Source organism: Galendromus occidentalis, unplaced genomic scaffold, assembly GCF_000255335.2.
Source record: "Galendromus occidentalis unplaced genomic scaffold, Mocc_1.1 scf7180000076006, whole genome shotgun sequence".
NCBI classification, from domain to species: domain Eukaryota; kingdom Metazoa; phylum Arthropoda; class Arachnida; order Mesostigmata; family Phytoseiidae; genus Galendromus; species Galendromus occidentalis.
Genome location: NW_003803996.1, coordinates 696,880 through 718,519, shown reverse-complemented (window position 1 = coordinate 718,519; position 21,640 = coordinate 696,880). Strand labels below are relative to the sequence as shown.

General features: G+C 51.6%; 1 protein-coding gene across 1 annotated transcript in view; it reads right to left on the bottom strand.

Moving 5' to 3' along the window:
- Nucleotides 1-3,135: 3,135 nt before the first annotated feature.
- Nucleotides 3,136-21,640, bottom strand: part of LOC108865072 (flocculation protein FLO11-like) — a 39,762-nt gene continuing 21,257 nt past the window's right edge. Inside the window, exons 3-13 of the mRNA XM_029113054.1 lie at nucleotides 9,380-9,579; nucleotides 8,773-8,983; nucleotides 8,015-8,422; nucleotides 7,590-7,685; nucleotides 7,308-7,446; nucleotides 6,684-6,708; nucleotides 6,153-6,393; nucleotides 5,359-5,707; nucleotides 4,922-5,113; nucleotides 3,518-3,696; nucleotides 3,136-3,362 (exon numbers count right to left, since the gene is read on the bottom strand). Of these exons, the coding sequence (XP_028968887.1) occupies nucleotides 3,136-3,362; nucleotides 3,518-3,696; nucleotides 4,922-5,113; nucleotides 5,359-5,707; nucleotides 6,153-6,393; nucleotides 6,684-6,708; nucleotides 7,308-7,446; nucleotides 7,590-7,685; nucleotides 8,015-8,422; nucleotides 8,773-8,983; nucleotides 9,380-9,579 (2,267 nt within the window). The remainder of the gene's footprint in view (nucleotides 3,363-3,517; nucleotides 3,697-4,921; nucleotides 5,114-5,358; nucleotides 5,708-6,152; nucleotides 6,394-6,683; nucleotides 6,709-7,307; nucleotides 7,447-7,589; nucleotides 7,686-8,014; nucleotides 8,423-8,772; nucleotides 8,984-9,379; nucleotides 9,580-21,640) is intronic.

The window sequence follows — 21,640 nt, the reverse complement described above, 5'->3', positions numbered from 1 at the left end:
ATCCGATATAGCCATGGGTGAGACGCTAGGAATGAATCGTACTGTAGTCTCTCCGACAGGAGGCTACATGGCTAACTCGGAGACCCATTTATGACATAGTTATCGGAGGAGTCGTGATCCCCGAATGAAACTGGCGAGGCGCCTTCGAGACAATGAACTACCAAGGCGTGAACTCTGCGGTCCGTCTCGCGAATCGAATCGAATCGGGAGAGTGATAGACTTCGACGCCTGCATGATTGGGGCACGTGATCTGGATGTCAGCGAATCGCAGCGATGCCTACATGCTGGAACCTCGAGATTCCGAGGCAGTCTCTGGACGTCTCGAAGTTCAGACGTTCATTTCATAGAATTCATGTATATAAGATCGAGGTATTCCACCGCCTTAACAACCGCGAACCGGATCCTTCTTGTACCTCGCTCATGGAGACAGCCCAGCTGCAACTGACGAGCCAATCGCCCGTCCGGGATCAAGACGAGACTCCGGCGAATGCGATCCAGGCTGCGCCCCTTGAGACGACGCCAATCATGATGCTCGGGTGAGGGTACTCAATCGAAGTCGGAAGATGATCTCTGGAATTTTCGGAAGGGAAACATAATAGGTAGAGCAAGAGAGACCGAAGGTTTCGGGAGTTGTTGGAGGGTGCCACATAAGTGAGCAATGTGTTCGCTTGACAGAGCGAAAGCTTGATCGGAATATTCGCCCCTCGGGATTTCCGCTCCGCCGGCTTCCGAACGTAATCCAAGCGCAGGAGGGGAAACGATTTCTTGTTCCGATTGCGCAGCATCCCTCCTAATGAGTCTATGAGATATTTGACTATCCCGTCAAGCCGGTGCTCGACTCAATGAATGAGGTGCAAACAATCCCCTGTGCTCGTTCCTATTTACTCCGAACAGCGGCCGCCAAAATCCTCTCGAGGACTCTCACTCGTTCGTTGATACGATATTCTCTTTTTTGGGGTTGTTCGGATCATTTGCGTGGAACCCATGCTGATCTCATAGGCTCGAACCGTTGAGCCGGTGCTCTTGTTGAGTCTTCGCGATCAATTATTTCTCCGAGAGATGGCTGAGCTTCAGTGCATGCCGATTTTATGGGGTCGGGTTCGCTAAACTCTGAAAAATTCATCGGCGTCGGACGCACGGTGGAACACACTCCATCACCATGGAAACAAGTTTGGTCAAACTTGAGACTGGTCCGCTGCGACTTCGCTTCAAGTAAATGTTCGAAGCGCCCAGAATTCTTAAGGAGTCATTTCGACAAGAACGAATCCATAATTTTTTCGTCATTTCCCCCTCTGCTTGCTCGATTCAGTGAGCCCGCTGCGGATCCCGGGAATTGTTTCTATTGCAATACTTGGAGGCGACTTTCTTCAAGTGAAAACAAGAGTTCCTCGCTCGGGATGTTTGAGGTGTTTGGTGCATAAACCTTGTACGCTCACATCGCGCAGTGCTTTCGCGCTGAGTCAATGAGGACCATCAAACCTCCACAAGTTACTTCCGAAGGCCCAAAGGGATCGACTGTTTCTGCCGCTGAGAGCCTTCCCTTACGATACGATACGATTCGATACGGTAGTCTCCGATGTTAACAAAGGACACGGGCAAAGAGGAGGAATTCTCGGGGGAGCTGCCCTCAGCATGACGCGTGACTTCAGTTGTTCGCGAGAGGGATCTCGCTCGTGTTTTTTCTTGCGCACGCAATCAGAAACTCGGAAGGTTCACAGTCCCCACTACACGGAGCCGACCGCGGACTCATATTCCAGCTTTCCCTGAGTTTCAATGTTCAATATTTTGCATTGAGTCGATGGGCTGGGGAATCAAAAGGTGTTGACTGAATTATAATATTGACTATACCGAGCGTTAGCGAATCGAGAGTCTTCAATATTCCCGTAGACGTAGACAACGGTCGGGACCGGGGAAATTTTCTACTAAATCGAAATTTTTACCGGAGCGGGGTCTTACTGAGCTGAGAACTGACTTTATTTCTCGTTCCAGCATGCTTTTGGACTTCGGGATCCAAGGAATTCAAGGGAATCGTTGTTACTTATGATTTTATTATTTATTCAACCTCAGCAATATAATATCATATTATTCTCATCATGTTCTCAGACCATTCCGGTCTCATGACATGTCTCTCCCTTGAAAATACTACATGTTCACAGTTTGACTATTTGTGTGAACTAGATCGGAATGCAATACGATTGCATAGGACCCGGATCTCAATCTCGAGTCCTTGGGGATGTTCGTCCTCCCCCCTCCCTACCGCGTGGACAAAACCCTTCAACAATTGATCCGGGAACTGCTCCCCTTCTCTCTAAGGAATCCGATGCTAGCAATCGTAAAACTCGTCTTGTATCTACTGCTACCTAAAAACCTGCTCACCTGCACCTGCGTACACTGAATAAATATCACACACACAACGTCTATCACGCTCAAGACTCAGAAACATAAATTATATGAGCACGAGGTATAAAACATCACAGGATCACTGAACGTTCGACATTAATACAGATGATGTCTCGAAATCTTCTTGCAGCGGACCCGTCAAGAGATTGGTGAGTCCTTCGATTCCCCACGAAGATTCAGGAGGCTTCGAGAATATTGCTCGATTTTTCGAAACTGCTTATCCCTATTGAATTTTTCACAGCCAGTCACTCCTGAGAAACTGACCTGTGTGCGTTTTAAGAACACTTCCCTCGGCCAAACTCTCGGGTTCTCCGACCGATGCTATCAACCAACGGTACTCTTGTGTTCTATGGATACATTTGACGTTAGTGGTCCACCGAGGGCGAGCTCATGAAGGTTGACCTCATCTCAAGCTTATCAGACGTTCCGAAATTCCGTCTATTTCTCCGAAAATCCCCCTATCGCTCCGAAATAATTGAGCTCCTGAATTTCTGCGGAGAAGAATAGCTTCCGCAACTTGGCGATATCCGTCGAACTCCTTGAGCTGACGATTGCTTTCACTTCGTGTCCTCTTCTGTGGCGTCAAGCTCCTCAAGGGAAGCCACCGAATCACGCGACGCGTCTTGACACGAGAATTAGACGAAAGTTGTGCTGATTTGTTGGCCCCGTTCCTTTCGTCGACAGAATGAATCAATGAATAACGATGAACCAATGACAATCACAGCTTAGGCGAGTCTAAGAATGATCATGTATTGCGTGACCATTCAGACTGATGTCGGCCACCGCTTCAGGTTCGCCGGTGCGGTGAGATTTTTTATGACTGAGTTTTGTGGCGTTTTCGAGAACTACACCGAAAACCACCCGTTTGTTTAGGTTCACTTTTGGCCGCGGAAGGAACGGGAGGAATATGTGCTTAGCGATTGACAATGGTGATACGTGTCTCCGATCGGATCCACCGCCTCCTGCAAGAAACAAGACCCTAGTGAGTGAAAAATGCGAAGAGTCTCGTAGGTTCTAGAGGACTTCTTCCAAATTCTGATCCATTCACTTTCGTCGTGTTCGGACGACGGACGTTTCCGTCGGGTACGCTGTCGGAGTGTTGGTGCGTAATCCTCACCTATCGAAAGTGTTATACCGCCGCCGTCATCGTCATCATGCGATCCACCAAGCTCGATCCCGAATCGTTGATCTTTCTTCTGCTTCTTCCGTTTCGATTTAGACTTGCTTTTCGACGACGGACGCTGACGATGGGCTTTCGAGGGTTTGGATGTTGGAGGAGGAATCGGAATCGTTGGTCTGGAATGGTCAATTTGACTGTGAGGAATCGGAAGAGGACACAGAGTCGAGGACACAGGTCAAAGCCACATATTAATCAGTTATTGGATGACGGCCAGCTGTGCGCATATTAGAGCTCGACTATGTCTACCATCTCATGCTCCTTGCTCGCAGCGGAAAACACACTACACTCTACCGTGGCGCTGGGCGCACGAAACTCCCCGGCGCGTAGATCACCGCGACTTCCTCCTTCAGATGAAGCTCAACCGAGTTTAAGGGATGAATTTAACAATCCTAGATCTTGAAAGTAGAATCAGGAGAACAAAAGACAAGCGAATGTGGCATCGAAGAATAGGGAAGTTTTGTGCATTACTCGAGTTATTTGTATAACACGATTTTTGTGCCGAACGCAAGCGATAATTCCACTTCCTTCCCTCGCGAAATACCGATGCGGCCTCTGACGGGAGCGTAATTCCGAGCCCCGGCCTGTGATTCCCCTATCCACGAGCTTCGAATTTTCTTGAGCATTCGAACGAATACTCGAAGCTGGTGGAGCCGACGTTCCATGTAGAGTTACAGAGTAATGGTGATAGGAAAGATATATGAACAACTACCATCAAGAGAGTACAAACACTAATTTACAGAAAAGAATTAGGGGCACTGATCAGTTTAGCAATTGATCAGGACGACGATGAAGACGAACATTTAACGAGATTTCTGCGCACTCCAGCCGTGCCTGTCAGAAATGAACCAACCCTCTTCCAAATAACCGAAGCGACCGACACTGAACGGGCTGCCACCATATTTCCAAGGGGTTGTGAGACCCCGTTGGGACAGAGCTTACCTGGTGGCTCGTAGTGGGATCTTTAGGCCAGTATGCTTTGTCATTTTGTCGGACGCTTTAATTGTGCGACAATTTCCGCCTTTTTCTATGCATAAAGAAAACGATTGAAATGTACTCAGGGTGACTGCTCATTTTCCTCGGGGTGTTGCCACCACATTCCTCGGAGTCATTTAAAATTCAAATTAATTGGAGTTTAGTCAGACGGGCAGCTAGAATTATTTATCGGGAATTCCGACCGGGTCATTCGAAATTTTTCCTCGAATTTTGTGAAATGTGCAGAAGCGAAACCTATTTTATCATTCCGGATGAATATCGGGAACAAGCCTCAAGCGAGTCGAGGGAACGTTCTTTTCCAACCTAGAAATATCCCTTCGTCAAGAATTCATGAGCGGAGCAACTTACGGATATTGAGGCCCGAGTGCAGGCAATAGAAGACCGCCATCTGGGAGAACGTGGACTCCAGAGAGACCCACATGAGACTCAGCGCCCATCAACTGATGCTCGAAACCCCCTGGCAGGGGCATGAACATCGGAGGACTCGGCGGTTTGAAGGGCGCGTTGGCGAACACTGCGTGCTGATTCGAGGCCGAGAACCTACAAGTCGAACATCCGACAGCGCCGACATTAGTTTTCACCCAAATACATTTCTCGCTGACTATGATCGTCTGGTATCATGTCGGCTCCCGCCATGGCGGGTCATGAATACACGCGCTTTGTTCGTATAATGTATGCTGTCAGTTCTTCGTCTTTGTTCCGATACGACAACATGCCTTGAATGCATCCGCGATTCAGCAAGCCATATCGGAGCTGACGATCAGAGAAACCAAAGTTTTCCTTACCTCTGAGTGGGCGGATGCACGGGGGCACGTTGAGCGCTATGATAGTCCCCGGGGGCCGGGGGTCGGAATGGATTCTGGGACGAGAGGTTCGTGTCTCTCCGATTCGCCTCGCTGTAAAAAATCGGTTTTGGGCCCGAGGGTCTTCTCGTAGTCGTCGTGGAAGTCGGAACGTTTGCGTTGTTGCCATGCGCGTTCGGTAGATGGGAATCCATGACGGCGAGGCCGCCAAATGAAGATCTGGATGGGACTTCCATCGATGCGGCAGGCTGTAGGAGCTGCGACGTTTTCAGGGGGGTGTCCACCATGGACACGGTCTTCACCGTTTGGGAATCAGTGGCAGAGGTGCTCGCTGGAACAGATGAATTGACCTGAGAGAGCTGCGGTCTGCTTCGAGGGGTGGAAAATTCTCCACGGAAAGATCACGCTTCCACTCCATAACAAAAGGGATGGCTAGCGGCGAAGGCCGGGGTCGACCGGGATATTTAGTCAGCTAATTCGTTGGGCCATTCTGGCCGGGCACCACAAAACTGTCGCTTAATGGTTTCGCCGAATTTTTTTTTGAAACAAACAGTGGCGAGACATCCGCTTCCAGAGCAGATGAGCGCTGGCTCTTCCGGGAATTCATCGCGAGCAGATAAGTCTCATGATTCTCGCATTTTTCCCGTCCTCTGTGGGCACAGTACTCGAAGGTCCCACCACGGATTTATCGGATGGAACGGAGCGATAAAAGGACATCCCGAATGAATTCCGTTGGCAGCCATGTGACTCTTCGGGGTCCCATGAGAAATACATACCTCCAGTTATTCTGAGAGGCGGTTGTGGTGGAGGCGGAGCCGTCGACGACGGGGGCAGCGATGCTGCTGCGAGATGGTTCTCCTTGACCGAGTCCTCCGGCGTAGCGGGCTCGGACGATTCATCGATTTCCTCTTCGTCCTCGGGATCGTCGTATTCCAAGGAGCCTTCGGGGATTTGTGTAGTAGTTGAAGTCGTCGTAGTTGTGGTCGACGTCGTTGTCGTTGAGCTCGGCGTTTGGCTCTGCAAATGATATGGAAAAATCATTCATGGGAAGTAATCTGCTTCCACCTGCTTGTCGGCGGGATCTGTCACGCACAGAACCCGAACCCGCATGCATCGAGTCGCCGAGTAAAAACGGAACTCCGGGAAAACACGACAACCGATTCCACGGCGGCAACAATGAAAACAGCTGTCGAGGCCGATTAAACATTCGCCGTCGACGAGGGTTCGCTGCGACAGAGTTCTTTTGAATCGGTCGATTTGCTCCGACCAACGTCGGAGGAAGCGCAGGATTGGTCCTCTCTTCTCACAATCAGCTGGGAGAGCTTACTCCGCCTGAGCGACAACGGAATCAGACGAGACGAGTCTCAATCGAGTAATTAGAAAGCGTTCCGGAGAACAAGGTGAATGTCAAAGTCCGACACGGCGTGAATCGGGTCTTGAATCTACCTTTGGCTGGAGCCGCGCGTGAACCCGGGGTCTGATCGGGGGAACTCTTGACTGAGGGTTGCGTGCGGCGAAGGACGCTGCGGGCTTTCCGCGTATCGTCTTGGTCGTCGGAACTGCTTTCGGCTGTCGGTAGAAAATAGAACTTTCTCAGATTCTGTCAACGCAAAGCGTGATTAGACACGCGATAATGTCTCACGTCAGCAAAGAGGTCGACTTTCACTCGCTAGGTCTGCAATCTGCACTTCTGTTCGTATATTGATTGAGGCTTGACTACTGCCGAAGAACGAACGAAGGACCTTTAAGTCAAGTTCCGTAGATCCCAGGGAAGTGATCAAAGAATGGGGGAATTCTAATTTCCATTGCGAGGAATTTTCTTCATCATCAATTTCCCATCATGTGCTTTCTTTCATCGGGGAACGGGCTGCTTACCCGTGGTGAAGTCGTGGAAGGTTCTGCAGACGTCGTCGTCGTCGTCGTGGTCCTACGTGTCGTTGTAGTTCTCCTCGGAGCTCTCGTCGTACTTATTCGCGGCGTGGTTGGAGCTCTCGTTGTTGTTGTTGTTGACGTCGTCGTCGATGTCGGTGCCGTTGTTGGAGTTAACGTGGGATAATACGAGGCGCTGGTCTGAGATGAAGCGGGTGGGGGAGCCTCAGAGGCAGCCGCAGTCAGGTCCGGCAATACAACAACTGCAATGAGAGTCGGAAATGAATACAACGGCCGCAATTTCAACGAACAGCCTCGGTACCTTTTGAGTTTCAAAAACTCACCCTGACGCTCCGCTTGCTGATCCTGTTGACGAATTATTTCCCTGATGTATTGCTGGAATGCCGGTGACGTGGGGTCGAACCCAGCAATGGAACCGTCTATGGAATTAGAAATGCTTCCTCTCAGATAAGAATTGCTTTCTAGAAACCGGTACCTGCTCTCCCGAAACCAGCTATCCGCCCGCTTTTTGCATTCGCGCCGGACCCCAACCCCAATAAGAGCGGAATCCCTAATTCGAAATCATATCGGCGGTAGACCCGCCCTGTTCCGAAAGCTCGGTCACAATTTTCGAATTTTATCATTAAACTCCGACTCGAGCTGACGAATGGGCGGGACGCTGGCACGTCGCCCATGGTTCCATGGCCACTCTCTGTCGCTAGCATAGAAGGGACAGCTTCAAGCTCTAATGAGTTGCACGCGCTCCTACCTGGATTTCGGTCGTTATCGCCAACGAGGAAATGAATCACGTAAGCTTTGTTTGTGACGCTGTCCACGACGGTGATTTGCTGCTCGCGCATGCCGTTCGGAAGGGCAGCACCGTTGAACTCGCTATCCGTAGGTTCTAACTGGTTTGTTTTGGTGGCGAGCACAGGAGGCGGCGGCTTCATGTCGCCCGGGGTCATGATCTGGATCGGCTTTCGATGGGGCTTGAGCTGGACGGGAACGGCCTGCACGGGATTCATTGAGGGAGATGCCATGCTGACAGAGTGAAATATGACAGGTTCACTTGGAGGCGGAGGTGGTGGAGAAAGAAGTGGGGGCTGAACCCGTTGCGCATAGGGCGGATCTGCCTGACTCGGTCGTCGGGCAAATGTACTTTCAGGAGTGCCGTCGCCTGCGGAAGAATGCACTTGGGGATTACTATTCATTCTTCATGAGAATGTTCGTTTTTTATTCGGGCAGCGAATATGCCGGGACCGCCTGCGTAGCTGCTATCATTTAGCTATCTGCATGTTCTTAATTAATTTTGCGGCTGAAATCATGGTCGGAGGATTCTGTCTGGGAGCAGCCGCGTCGAATCGGCGGAAATATGTATTCTGTATCCTCCATAGACGGAGAGTTTTATTCCCGAGTAATCAGTGGCTTAGCGCGTGACCTTTTGGGCTCTCGGGTTCTCTGGCCTCACAGGGTGCGCGATAGCGGCCGACGCAAGAATCCGCTCCCCTGCGGAGACATGCTGCTCACCGTGTCTCAAGGGTTCGCCCAGCTGTTCCCGGTCGAAATAGACCTTGTTGGGCAGGGTCGGCTCCCTGTGCGTGTCTGTGTGGTGGATTCTGGTGTTTTGATGGAGACGGTGCCGATCATCAGGAACTTCGATCGGTGGAGGATGCGAGTTCAGAGAATTGAGCTCCGGCTCTTTGTCGAAGTCGGCTCGGAGCGGAGGCAAACGTTTCACCTGAAGAAATGTTTGGATTGAGATTTGATGAAGTCGACCCGCATCAGAATTTTTGCTTATTGCTCACGAGGCAGGTCGTTGGCTCCGGACCACGACGAACGTGACATCCAGCATGACAGAGAACAATTCTTCCCGAACCACAATAGTGCGGCTGCTAAGGACTCATAAGTCAATCCCACCCCTCGAAATAAATGCGAACCGAGGCGGAGCGACTTCTGCTCTGGAAAATTCTTTCTCTATCAATCAAAGCGACTATTAAGCAGAGTGCAGAAGTCAGGAGATTAATCGTCGGAATAAGTTCGTCGGGGGAATCTATGACCGGGGTTTGGCATTCACTTCACGAGGCCGCGCATGACCCGGATATATTAATAGTTAGGGAATGGTGTGAACTCTCACCGGAACATTGTTGGACGCGCTCTTGGTTTCGAATGCGTCCATTCGATTTTCTGCCGGATAGCCTTTCGCGTTTGAAGAAGGCGAGTCATGAGTGTCTTTGAAAGGCGCTCGATGCCGGACGTTAGCGCTCGGGTTCGGTGTCCGTTGGCTTAATGTTGATCGGCCGTAATTGTCCGCGCTCACCGCGTATGCGACCACTCCTGGGAAAAGAAGAATTGATCCATTAATGAAGTGTGTTATGAAACACATCACGACTCTGATCCAGAGTCGCTGCACGAATTACTATAGCCGGGCTCACGAGCAGCAGCGCATCCGGCCCACGCAGCCGAATCCTCCTCCTCTGTCGGTATCGCTATGGAGGGGAGCACAAGCTCCGAGGAAGGAAAAAAACACGAAGCTCTCTGATTTTATCTATTGAAAGACTTTCTCGACGCAAGATCAAGCTCATCCGCCTTCAAGGAGAGATGAGGTCTTCTTGCCGCATTTTCAGCTCGGTTCCATTTATCGACGAGATGGCCACTGAAGTTTCGCCGAGCTTTTCGAGCAACAGACCCTAACTCCATTCCGAGGAATTCACGGTGAGCTCCAGGTTCTTATCATGAATGCTAAATTACATCATGAGAATGTCTTGCAAGGAATTATATGGGCGTGGGCAGAAACGTATCCTCGTATCTCCAGGAGTCCGGCAGTCGAGGGAATGCTTTATTGTACAACCCTTTCGTGACAGATATGTGATTTGGTCCAAATCGCGATCGGGCGGAACGAATCATCCTGAACACTTCGGAAGAAGCGTCAGATCATACGGCAGAAAACACGGCACAAGCATCGGGTATCGGATCGCAAGCCCGCCCCATGCTCAGCTAGGCATGTGATTCGATGACGACAGCGCATTGAGAGATCGGCGAAGACTAAAACATCAACGTTGAGGTTCTCGGCAGCATAAGCAGGAGCCGCTTCGCCTGCAAACCCATCCAGCCGGCTGGTCGGCCTACCAGACGACATTCGACAGCATTCCATTGAACCAGGCGGAGAACTGCGAAACCGAGAGCGGCCAGGTGGAAACCCACTCGCTATTAAAGGTCCCGCGCAGCCATTAGGATTCTCATTCAACGCTCGTCCGTGCTGTGGAGAATGTGGCATTTTCTCCTGTTTGCCGCGAGCGTCTACGCTTGCCCCTACCTGAAGTTTTCGAGCAAGCATACACTCTGTGTCCGCAGCAGTTGCAGACCTCTGAAGACCGGCGTCAGCAGTGACGAACAGAAATACATTGTCCGCTATCACAACGAGTGGCGTTCGAAGTTAGCCCAAGGCAGAATTCCCAATTTCCCTCAAGGTGCTGATATCAGGTATGTCCAACAGCGTCCTTTGCACAGAGCATCCGGTCCATTTTCCACACCCTCTTCCATTCTGCTGTGGTCAACCATCCTGTCGCTTCGGAGCTTGCACATGGTACAAAGTCAAGTAGTGTGTCTCCTGAGAGAATCTCGCTTCCCTCAGGCTGCGTCATCATTGTCTGCGATCGCTGTGATGCACCGGGAATCTCGAATCGGAAATTATTTCCGAGTGCTTGAGGCGACGGGGACGTGCAATGACTCGGTGCTCGGCCCGGAGCTGAACTCATGGCAAGCAGTACCGAATAGTACATCTCTTTGAGCGAACGACAGCTTTGCTTGGTCGCTTGATCCATGGCGGCAGATCCATTCTTTTTCGAATCGATGCCGATTCGCAAGCTAATCTCCTGCCTGAGCGAGCAGCGTTTGCCCGCATTACCGAGCGGCGCTTGCCCCCAATACCGAGCAGCTTAGAGGAGTCGGCTCACGCTGAGTTCTATCTATCTGGACCGAGGCTCAGTGGATGACCGACCAGAATTACACGTAGCTGGCTTTACCGAGACGTGGTACTGTTCGATGATGTTGGATCCGGAAGAGAAAAATACACTGTGTTCCTTCTCCGCAGGTACCTAGAATGGGATTCAGAACTAGCCAAGACGGCCCAGGCTCACGCATCGCAATGCAAATTCGAGCACGACTGCCAGAAGTGCCGAAAACTTCCCCGATTCTCCACAGGTTAGTTCACGCTGAGCGCGATCGACAACCTCATACATACACTCATGAATTACGCTGCGCCGACATCCTTCGGATACTTGTCTTAGCTACTGCGACTTATGCCGTTGCGATTCGCAACTGGAGGAACTCACAAATCCTTCGGAAATTCGGAATCGGTTCCGCACATCTGCTGACCGAAGCTCAAATTGCACATTCGGCCCGCAACGTTCGAGATCGATGTTGACGGTGTGACCGACCAGGTCGCGTAACTAAAATTAGCAGGATGTCTCATTCGTTGCTCTAATGGGACCCGAGTTCCGGCTCGGTGTTTAAGGATCATTGCGAATTGAGCGCTCGCCGTCGCTATAAATAAACCCCGAGCTGGTCGGAAACTCGTTGAGTGGATCGCATATCGTCCTTGAGAGGATTTTTAAAAGAGGTGCGATGAGCACCTTAGCTCCGCTGGGTGCCGTACCTGGCAAAGTCTTGAAATTCTCTCGGCTGGACTCAGGTCATTTCTTCCCGTTTCTCCTCTTCCCATCTTCCCCGGATTGGTGCGGTTCCCTCACGAAGTGTAGCGCGTCCTTCTCACTCGATCCTCTCTTCCAGGTCAAAACTTGTACAGTGCTTGGACGATCGCGAAGAATGACGTTGTGGGTAACTGGACCTCGGCCATGGACTCGTGGTTTGACGAGTTCAAGCTCACTCCGCCAAATGTCGTCGACTCATTCGCTTTCAGAGGGAACTACGCCCATTTCACGCAAGCGGTCTGGGCGAAGACCTACTTGATCGGGTGCGGATACTCGTCGTATACGGAAGGGAACCGATACGTTCGTCTCTATACTTGTAACTACGGACCCTCCGGCAACGTATGGCATCAAAATCTCTACACGAGAGGAAAACCTTGTTCTCGATGTCCTAAGCGCACCAAGTGCCTCAAAAGCCTCTGTCGTTGAGGAGAAAATCTCGTTCTGCTGCCCTTCATGGATAAGTACGCGTCGGCCTGGATCTGTAGACGGGGCCTCATAGACTCATGTTCATCGAATATCGGCTTCGAATATCACTTCAACTTTCAGAATGATTCGAGCAGAATCGTTCGCTTCATCCCATCCTCTATCATTCAAAAAAATAAAAATATCATAGGTCATAGCAGAGAGCTGTCACTCCGCGTTCGACCAGACTCATTCGATCGACCGCCGCAGACCCCCAGGACAAGTCGGTCAGCAGCCTAAAATCCTTCATCGGTAAAGTCGTCTCGCCTAAGTTTTCAGTCATAATTTCGACGGTCGCGACGCGTGCAAGGGATTAATTTTACGACGAAGAGGGACGTGGGACGAGCGTCCTCGTACGTTACGTTCACCCCGTGCGGTAAATTTGGCCGTTAAACTACGACGCACTACCCACTCGCATCCGGTAGCTCCTGCCGGAAACGTCATGTCCCGAACGAACCCGACGACGCTCAAATTCCATAAGTCCCCGCTTGTGCCGGAACGAAGCTCCCGAGCGTCTTGCTTGCTCGGGGAGCTGTAATTTGAAACAGTCGGACGATTTTCGGCGGCCGGCTCTCATTCTGCTCAACGGCTTCACCAGGACCGAGAGAAATTCGTTGTCGAAATTCGGAAATTAGGTTCGCGAGTCCGAACAGAAAAGAGTCCTCGGAGCCGAATACCTCAAGCCAGGTCACGATTTCGATGCGCACGGCTTGCGCACAGAGGTCGAACTCGACTAAAAGTGGAGCTCGAGGGAGTTTGAGTTCCGCGACCTGTAACGCAGTGCCAGCAACGTCGAAGCGTATTATGAGACCACGGCGCGTCGCCTCCGTCGAATCCGATCGCGATCTATAGCCTCTGTTCCTGGGTCAGATTGTCCCTAGGGCTGAGCATCCACTCGAATTCGAGATTGAATCGCTCCTTATCCTGATGCTATCTTCTCGGTGTATCCCTCCCCGTTTTGTCCGCTGGTCCCTTGGGGAAGCGGGGCGCGCAATCGTCGACGGGCATCTCCAGTGGCCGCGTAGATCGTCTGTTGGATGCTCCGTCGATTCAATGTTGTATTTTCAGGAATACGGAGTTTGGCTCGATTTCCTCTCGAGTGGCGGTCCTGCAGAGATGCTCCGTTGCTTCCTATCGCAGAAGAGCTCCCAGTCGGAAGCTCCTACGAAAATTTTGTCAGTTTCTGAACAAGTCGCGAACTGGCCGAGAATCTTTGCATTCAGGAATTCTTCCGAGCTCATGCTCTCTCGAGAAAATCGAACTGCTTGCTATAATGGTGCATTTCATGAGCGGGGATATCAGGCGCACGCGGAAGCTACTTTCAGAAATACATATCTCCGGAATCTTGCGAACCGCTCACAGCAGCCGCCGCTGATTGAAGAAGTTCGAAAACCGCCGCTCAGGAATGTAAAGAATCGATGTCGAATCCCTTATGGAGCATCTTCGAATACCGATTCGGCTTCATTCCGCTTCAAAGGTGAGATCGTGTGATGACGTTGGAAGCGTGTTTTAACGAAATTCGGGGAGTGCCCTTTCCGCGTAAAGGAGAAAGACTACGACTAGTTGTTTCCGTTCTGGCGGTTTCTGCCCGCTAACTAACTGGATTCGCTCGCAACAGATGAATTTCTCTCTGCTTATACCCTCCTGGGAACCGTCGCTGATTAATATCGTAGGGGCAGTTGATGCCATCGATGGGGTCAACCATACAATCCTTGTTTCCGGAGGAATATCCTTCACTTCGAGCGGCGCCATCGCGGAACGTCGAGCACGACTCCGGCGAATGTTGTTTTTTTGGGAATGCGGGATCGCGATCGATTCAATTCGGCGTTCTTCAGATCGGTATTCCCCAGTGTATCTCATTCTTGTTGGCTTCATCGAAGGCGAGAGCGTTCAGCGAAGTCGGGGTGTTCGGAAAAGCCGGACAAGCCGTTCGAGGATCCAGAAGGATATTGTCACAAGCTGTGATTCGAGATGCCGTCGGAAATTCCCCCGAGACGTTCCCAGGCAGCGCCAGCGCCATGGAGCTCCTCAAAGGATAAAATGATGCAAGGTACTCGAGATTATGGATGGAGACGCAGTCGAGGGACGAGGCTTGGACCATCCGAAAATACAATGGAATTGAATCCACACGAGCTGCCCAATTGTGGCTTGTCGGATGTTCACGCGGGGAACGTGAGTCCAAATCCAAGGAAGCGAATTGCCCGCCCACGCAACGGTCACCCGGCTTCTTTCAATCGATCAACCTCTTCTCGGTACTCCAACGAAAACTCGAGCGACGCTTTTTCCCCGTCTAACAGACTTACGTCGTTCTTCGAATAGGTATGGGCAGTATTTGTGTCAGCTTTTCCGTTCAAACGACGCAGAAAGAAGTAAGAAGACACATGATCCGGGCACGTTTCCCACAGGCCGTCTACAATCATCCGCAATAACTCGACTCATTGTTGACCGACAAGTTTCGTCTGTTCATGATCTTGACAAGTCGTGATCCATTTGGCAGGAAATTCTCTGGCTGCTGCTTGTCGTCGAACACGTTTTTCTTCTCTTTTCACTTTGTGCTCAACGCGATCCTCTTCAAGAGAAGTGTACGCTTGCGCACAGTGGACAAGGAAGGCCGCTCTATCCGCTCCCGTTATCATCACCGTTATACCGCTGCGAAGAGAGCAATAGGAATTCGCTTGATTCACAGCGCCGGGAGCCGTTCGATTACAGCGGGATGCCATCGTTGGATGGCTCGGGTACGCTTTACGAGCGATCCAGTATTTTTTACGCGGAACCGGAGAATTAGGAAAAGCGACGCAGCGGAAGGTATTTTTTTTAGACCAACCCGGGTTTTTTTCAGACCAAACGCGGAGAAAACGCGATTGGTAAGTGAATTACAAACGAACTTCCAATATTCCTCGCATGAAGACTCTCGAGAGAAATAATTATCGTAGATCGTAGGTTGAAGTCTCGAAGTTTGGGCCTGAGACCCGAAAGACCTTTGTGATGCGGCCTTCAACTTTCTTCGAGTCGACGCTCACGAATTCTATGGCATGAAATAGTTCTCGAGCGAATCCTATCGACTGGTAATCAACGCAGACTCGAGTTCAGAAGGACGTGTTTTCCACCTTCATTGGTTCCAGTGCGCCGTCCCATGCTCGGCCGACTGATGTCTGAATTCAGTCAGAAGGCCGCCGGCACTTCCGCAGCTTCGTCGGAACGTCACCCGCTTCTCCGCCGTCTTCATCTTCAGTCGTCGTCGTCGTTGCCATCACTTTTACAAAACGCCAGAACGCTTTGTGCGGAAAATTTCATTCGGAAACTCTCCGCCGTCGTTCGGGAAATAAGTGTGCTTTTTCCCTTCATATGTCAATTCGATTCGATCGCGTTTAGTCTATTCTATTGACATCATCTTCATCGCTTTTTCCGACATGGTGGTAGAAACTGTGATAGTTTTATTGAGAGGCATTCGAATGAACATCGTCGTAGTTTTCGTCGTTGGTAAAACGGCTGAATGACGAGCTTTTATCGAACAAAAAGGCTCCCGGTGATTCAGAGATTCCGAACGGACCGACCGGAAGTGTGTAGGAAGATACTCATCGACAACACCACGATCGATGGAATTCATCTGAACAAGGGAACCACTCCCTAAGCACCGTCCGTGGGATCGAGTCGAATCAGAAAACGACACGGAGCCCCCCCTGGTTTTCCCCGAATGAGCGGCGTGTCTGGAAAAAACTAGTATGAAGACGTCGGAACGGCCTCCAATGATGGAATCCGCCATGATCGAAACTTCATTTCTAAGACTGACCGCTCTGTGTCCGAGCTGGGGGCATGAACCGTCGGAGACCAACAATGATTCCGCCTCCCGACTCGAGTGGAATCGAATAGTCTATCATCAAGTCCGTCTTGTATCGTCGGACTTTCTGAAAGGTTGGCAGAAAAGTAAGGAACATCGGAAACCCTCAATCCATACATTGGAATATATAGTTTCGGCAACGCTCCCGTGCATCTCGATGCGGAAAAGTGTCCACCTACAGATGGAGCGAAGTGAGACTCGGAGCCGGCATATGTGTTTCTGCCTCGTTCTGGACCCTCCGATTGACAGCGATCCCTGATTAGACGATCGACGCTGTGGGCGAAGATCATGGTCTTGACGCAAACGTCGACAAAAGGCGATTAGATGAAGGCGTATTCTTTTCCGCGAGACATATCATTGATGGAACATGACCACCGTCGACTGTCCTTGGCTCTTGTCCGCCTCTCGGTCCACGAGACAGATATGTCATTTTCCCTCGGACTGTTCCCGCTGCTGGTCCGGAGCCAGAGGCTATTGACCAATACTCATCAAACGTCTTCATGAGCGGGAAGGCTTTCGCTTGAGGGAATACCGGCCGCTCGCTCTGACATCTCGGATTGGGCTTTTGTTCTAGTTTCATGAGTGAGCGGAATTATTCTCTTCCAATGACGGCATATATCACTGGATATTCCTGATCAGAGAATCAAATAAGACCGACTCGCGATCGGTGCGGATCGACGAGTTCTCTGAGCTCAACTCCTCATCTGCATGATTGTCGCTGTCGAAGTGGGAGGTGGGAGAGAGGGAAAGGGGGTTCAGGCTCCGTACTGCGTTGCCCTTTTTGTTCGTCTCCAAGCCGTTTGCTCCGGACAAGCCGTGCCGTGGCCGGAGCGACCCCGGAGGTATCGTTCCACTTGTTTCCTCTTGCTCGATTCGAGTGGGTATAAGCGATAATTTTTCGAGCATAAAAGATACATATGTGCGGATCGGCTGGGAGAAGAAGTTCAACCGGCATCCGCTGCCTCTCGGTCTGCTTTCTATTCATGAGCGTGTTTGGGCACGCATGATCGTGCATAGTGTGTCCAAGTTTATTGCATAGTCCACGAAGTCAGTCGCTCGAGGTCATTATCTGCGGTCGGGAATTTCTTCTCTCGCTCCGCGAACACAAAGTTGAAGAGACGCGTGGATTCAGAATTCGAAATTTAGATATGAATTCAAATCCAGGCCCGCAGTGTCGCGGAGCCCACCGTCGCCGTCAACGGCTGACATCCCGCGTCCGCGACGCCGCCGACAATGAATTCCGCCGAATAGTCAGACAGAAAAGTTATTTCCATTGCTTCCATGCGGTAGCACGAGCTTCTTCTGAGGATGAACCCGCCAGCCCCGCGCGTCACGTAACGCATCGTGGAAGGAACAATGTCCCGCAGATCGAATGAATGTCGCATTGTTCGGACCAAATCAAACGAACGCCCATGCCGACCTTTAAACGAGCCGCTGAGCGGGTCCACGTCTTTTTCCGCAGGTCGTTTTCGACCGTGGCCGGTCGAGTCGAGCTCGGCTCCGTAGATGCGGCACCCACGTCGTCGACCACTTTTGTCAGGCGTTGAATCTTGAGGTGAGACGCTTTTCTCGCCGCCGCCTCCGCCGTCGCCGCCGCCCGAGAGAGCTCCTAATGGTGTCCCACACTAATCGACGACAGTTCATTACTCTATCACCGAGCGTACGAGTGGTTGAGTGAAGGCGAGGTCGAGAGGGAAAGTGATTGAGCGAGCTACCGGGTGGAAACTGAGTCTGGGGAGCAGCTCGGCAATATCCCAAGAGGGAGCGACGCAGCCGCCGCTCATGACAGCAAGAAAAAGCGGAGAGAGAGAAAGAGATAGACGTTCTCACTAAATCATCCGACTGGCTCTTGGCTACCCTCGGTTGACTGCTTGCCTGTAGCCTGCCTGCTTGCTTGCTTGATTGGTTGGTCGTAGGATTGATGCTTCCACGCAGGCACGCGGATGGGTGGGCGTTCGGCGGGGCGGGCGGTCGGCCGCTCGCCGGTCGGTCAGATCAACGCCAGAGGAGCAGCCTGTCAGATTCCCGTTAGAGCAAAGTGCACTCAATGGTGGCCAAATGGTACAGAACGCCATTGTCGGAGTGCGCACACGGTCCGACTGAGTCATTTTCATGGAAAGCTCCGGTTAGCGTTTCCTACGCAGCTCGAGCGTGGGTCGCAAGGTAGTCGGACGCATGGCTCAGGTCGGATGGAAGGGATCCACCTTGTGGCGAGAGGGGCAGGACGGGCTCGCTTGGCGGCCTGCCCGGCCGTGGGGCTGGCAGGCTATCAATAGGTGATACGTGGTGCAAATAATCTCGCCCGCAGTCTCTCGAGCATGGCCCATAGCTGGACAAGTGCGGAACCAGGTCGCAGCCCACTTACATGTACGTTTCAGTTCGGTGATCTTCGTTGGGCAAAACTAGGTACGACGAGCGGGCGGATGTTTCACAGTGTACACCGTACGCTCGACGTTTCGGCAAAAAAAAAAGGGTTGCTTCGCCAACCGGGATTATGACAATCGACTCCCTAGTTTCTCAACGCTTCCCAAACATGGGGATTATTATTATCTGATTCTATTTGGCGTTTTGCGAATCCCATCGATTTCCATGAATATCATCCGCACTGATTTCGACCGTAATTTCTCAGAACGGCGAAACGCCTTCACAAAGCGTTCGCGATCGATGATGATTGCTATTCCACGGTCGGGATTTCGGTGCCATCTAAGGCAGCGGAGGCAGATGTCGTGCTGTTGCGTCTCGCTCAAGCGCACCACCCAGACGCGAATAATACTTTTCCGACCACCGTATGTATAACGCTGTTGCGAGCTTCTGTTCTGGGCTGAAGGATATGGCAGAATTACTATTCTGGTTAATATCTGGGTCAGAGGGAGGAATGCTTTTCTGTCAGCACTTTCTGTCGGGTATGGGTCTATTACGAGCCTTATTGTTGGAACGGCTGTAAAACAAAGGAGGAATTCATTTATCGGAATCGATGTATGCAGCAAGCCGGTTCCGAGTTCAAAAGAGCATCAGTTGAAGCTCATCTGATGCTTGTCTTAAAGCATCGAACCGCGGAAACTCCGGTGTGGATCGGGGTTCGATTTCGTTTTCCGAACGACCCGCAGTAATCCCACGGGGAATCGAAACATGCGTAAGAGGCTGAACACGGTACGTTTCAGAGAGAACATGCTCCATCATCGTTGGGGGAACGATGCTTCCAGGATTCGATTTTGCTCTCGGCGTGCATTCGTGCGCGATATCTCGGCCAGAGTCTCAGCTGTCCAGATCGCTCTTCCGTGGGACGGCGAGTGTTGTCATAGCCAGACCGGAAGAGCTGATAAACACAGGAGCGAAAAAAGGTCGAGAACGAAAAGAAGGCGTGGGACTGGGAGGAGGGAGGCTAACTGGCTGATTGACTATTGACTCGTCCGCGGCACAAGAAAGATCTCGCCGTTCAAGTGAAGGTGTTTTCCACTTGGTTTAATTCTGTGAGAGATTCTCACCGACGACGACGGCTGAATGCTTCTGTGGCCCGCAAAACGCTGTCGAAACGTTCCGAGCCTTTCTACGATCGAATAAGCGGCAGCCACCGCGGCGGCCGATGCCGCGATCGTTCAGCCCGGGGGTGTGAAAGTGCGGCTCTCAACTCGCTTCCCGGTAAGTTCCTCGCGCCATTATTGAATACGTCATACGTAATACACGTCATATTCACTACGCTCAACGGAACGAGGGGGGCCGTGAGAGTCCCCAGGTTTTGATCTTCGTACGGATCCTCTCGGTGCTGATCTGCCTCCCCGGAAGCTGAATATTCATTCGACGCCAAGAATTTCTACGTCCGCGGATAAGTCAGTAACAACGCGCTGACAACGTCGGTCGCGGGAAATTCCGTCGGTTTTCATCCAGTATTTTGCTATTGAATATGTCGCTGCGCGCGGAATCGAATCACAGCCATGTAGCCGGCATCGGAAGCAATCGACGCCTTGTAATGAGGCCATAGTCACCGGAATCCGAGCCGTGGACACTCGATTCCCGGCTCGCGGATCCTGCAGTTGATAATTCAATCGGGTTTTCGCGACGATGCGGAGCACATGTACGATTCACTGGTTGGAGGTTGCGGGATTGCGACGTGCTCGCCATGCAAGCCGTCGGTCGAAGCGGCGACCCAGAGATCCAAATGCGCGGAGAACTAATCGGCGAAAGACGCAAGTGCTCCTTGAGAAACGTGCGCTGAATTCGCTCCTTCGACTCATCTACTTTCTGGTATCGGCGCGCGACTCTCGAAACGACGCCGCGATCTTCTCCGGTAGGCACTCTCGCGACTCGGAAGGCATTAGCGGTTTCCGATGGAAGAAGTCTTCTGTCAGTGGAGCTCGTGGCTAGAAGCTTGCCACCTCCGAGCGCATTTGAGCGTAGATTTTCTTCTCCGCAGCTGGGGCTCTCTCGAGCTCGGGGCCAGTGGGGATCCCTCTCGAGTTCCCACCCCCAACCCAGATCAGATCTCACTCGAATAGTCGGGTCCTCCTGATTTCCGATGGTTCGGTTGTCAGTCCGTAGCCACCAAAATCGGTGCGTGTTCGATTCGTTTGCGAACAGGCTCAGAGAGTAATTATCCGAAGACGGCTTTCGTTTTCCTCGGGCTTCCGTAATGTCAATAACCATCGGAACATCTGTCCGTCAATAGACTGCGACCAGCGACCGCCGCCGGCGGCGTAGCAGCCGTGGTCCCGAGAAAATCCGGATTCAGCGGAAATTCGCTGCCGTCATTCAGACGAAGCTTGGTTAAAGCATATCGGTCGTTCTGTATGTTACGATGCGACCACTCATCGCTGCGAGCCGACAGCCCCATCCGGACCGATATTTTGCCTGTTGCTAACGGAAAGTACGCGAACACGTGAAGTCAGCGTTACTAGTTGAGGAGCTGCGGTTCAGCGCTGACGATCCTGTCGTTAGAAACGAATTTTGTGGTCGCTCACTTTGCAAAAGCACGCGGACGGATCCTCGTTCTCTACCAGCAGAGCGATGGCTCGGAGGGGGAAGGAAACGGCTAGCATGATTAATTTAACCGTCCGACGGAGCAGAGAATTGTTCCCTGTCCCGATCCGTCCTGATTTTTTCCTTTTGACACGAAAGTCCGAGGCGAGGTGCACGGGGTCTGTCGCTCGGATATTGAAGGATTTTTCGAACTTCCTTCTACAACGATCCCCGCCACCGATAGAAGTCAGTCCCGTGTTCTTAGGCTCGACTGTTTAATCACACGTGATCCAGTAGCGTGCATTCAACTGGGAGAGTGAAATAAGCGACGTGTCAACGTCAGGCCCGCCGTGGTTACATTCGTTTAAGTTCCTACCGGTGTGTCGTCCATTCTTTTCTGCCGCTAACGATGTATCGCACAGACAGCGAGCGT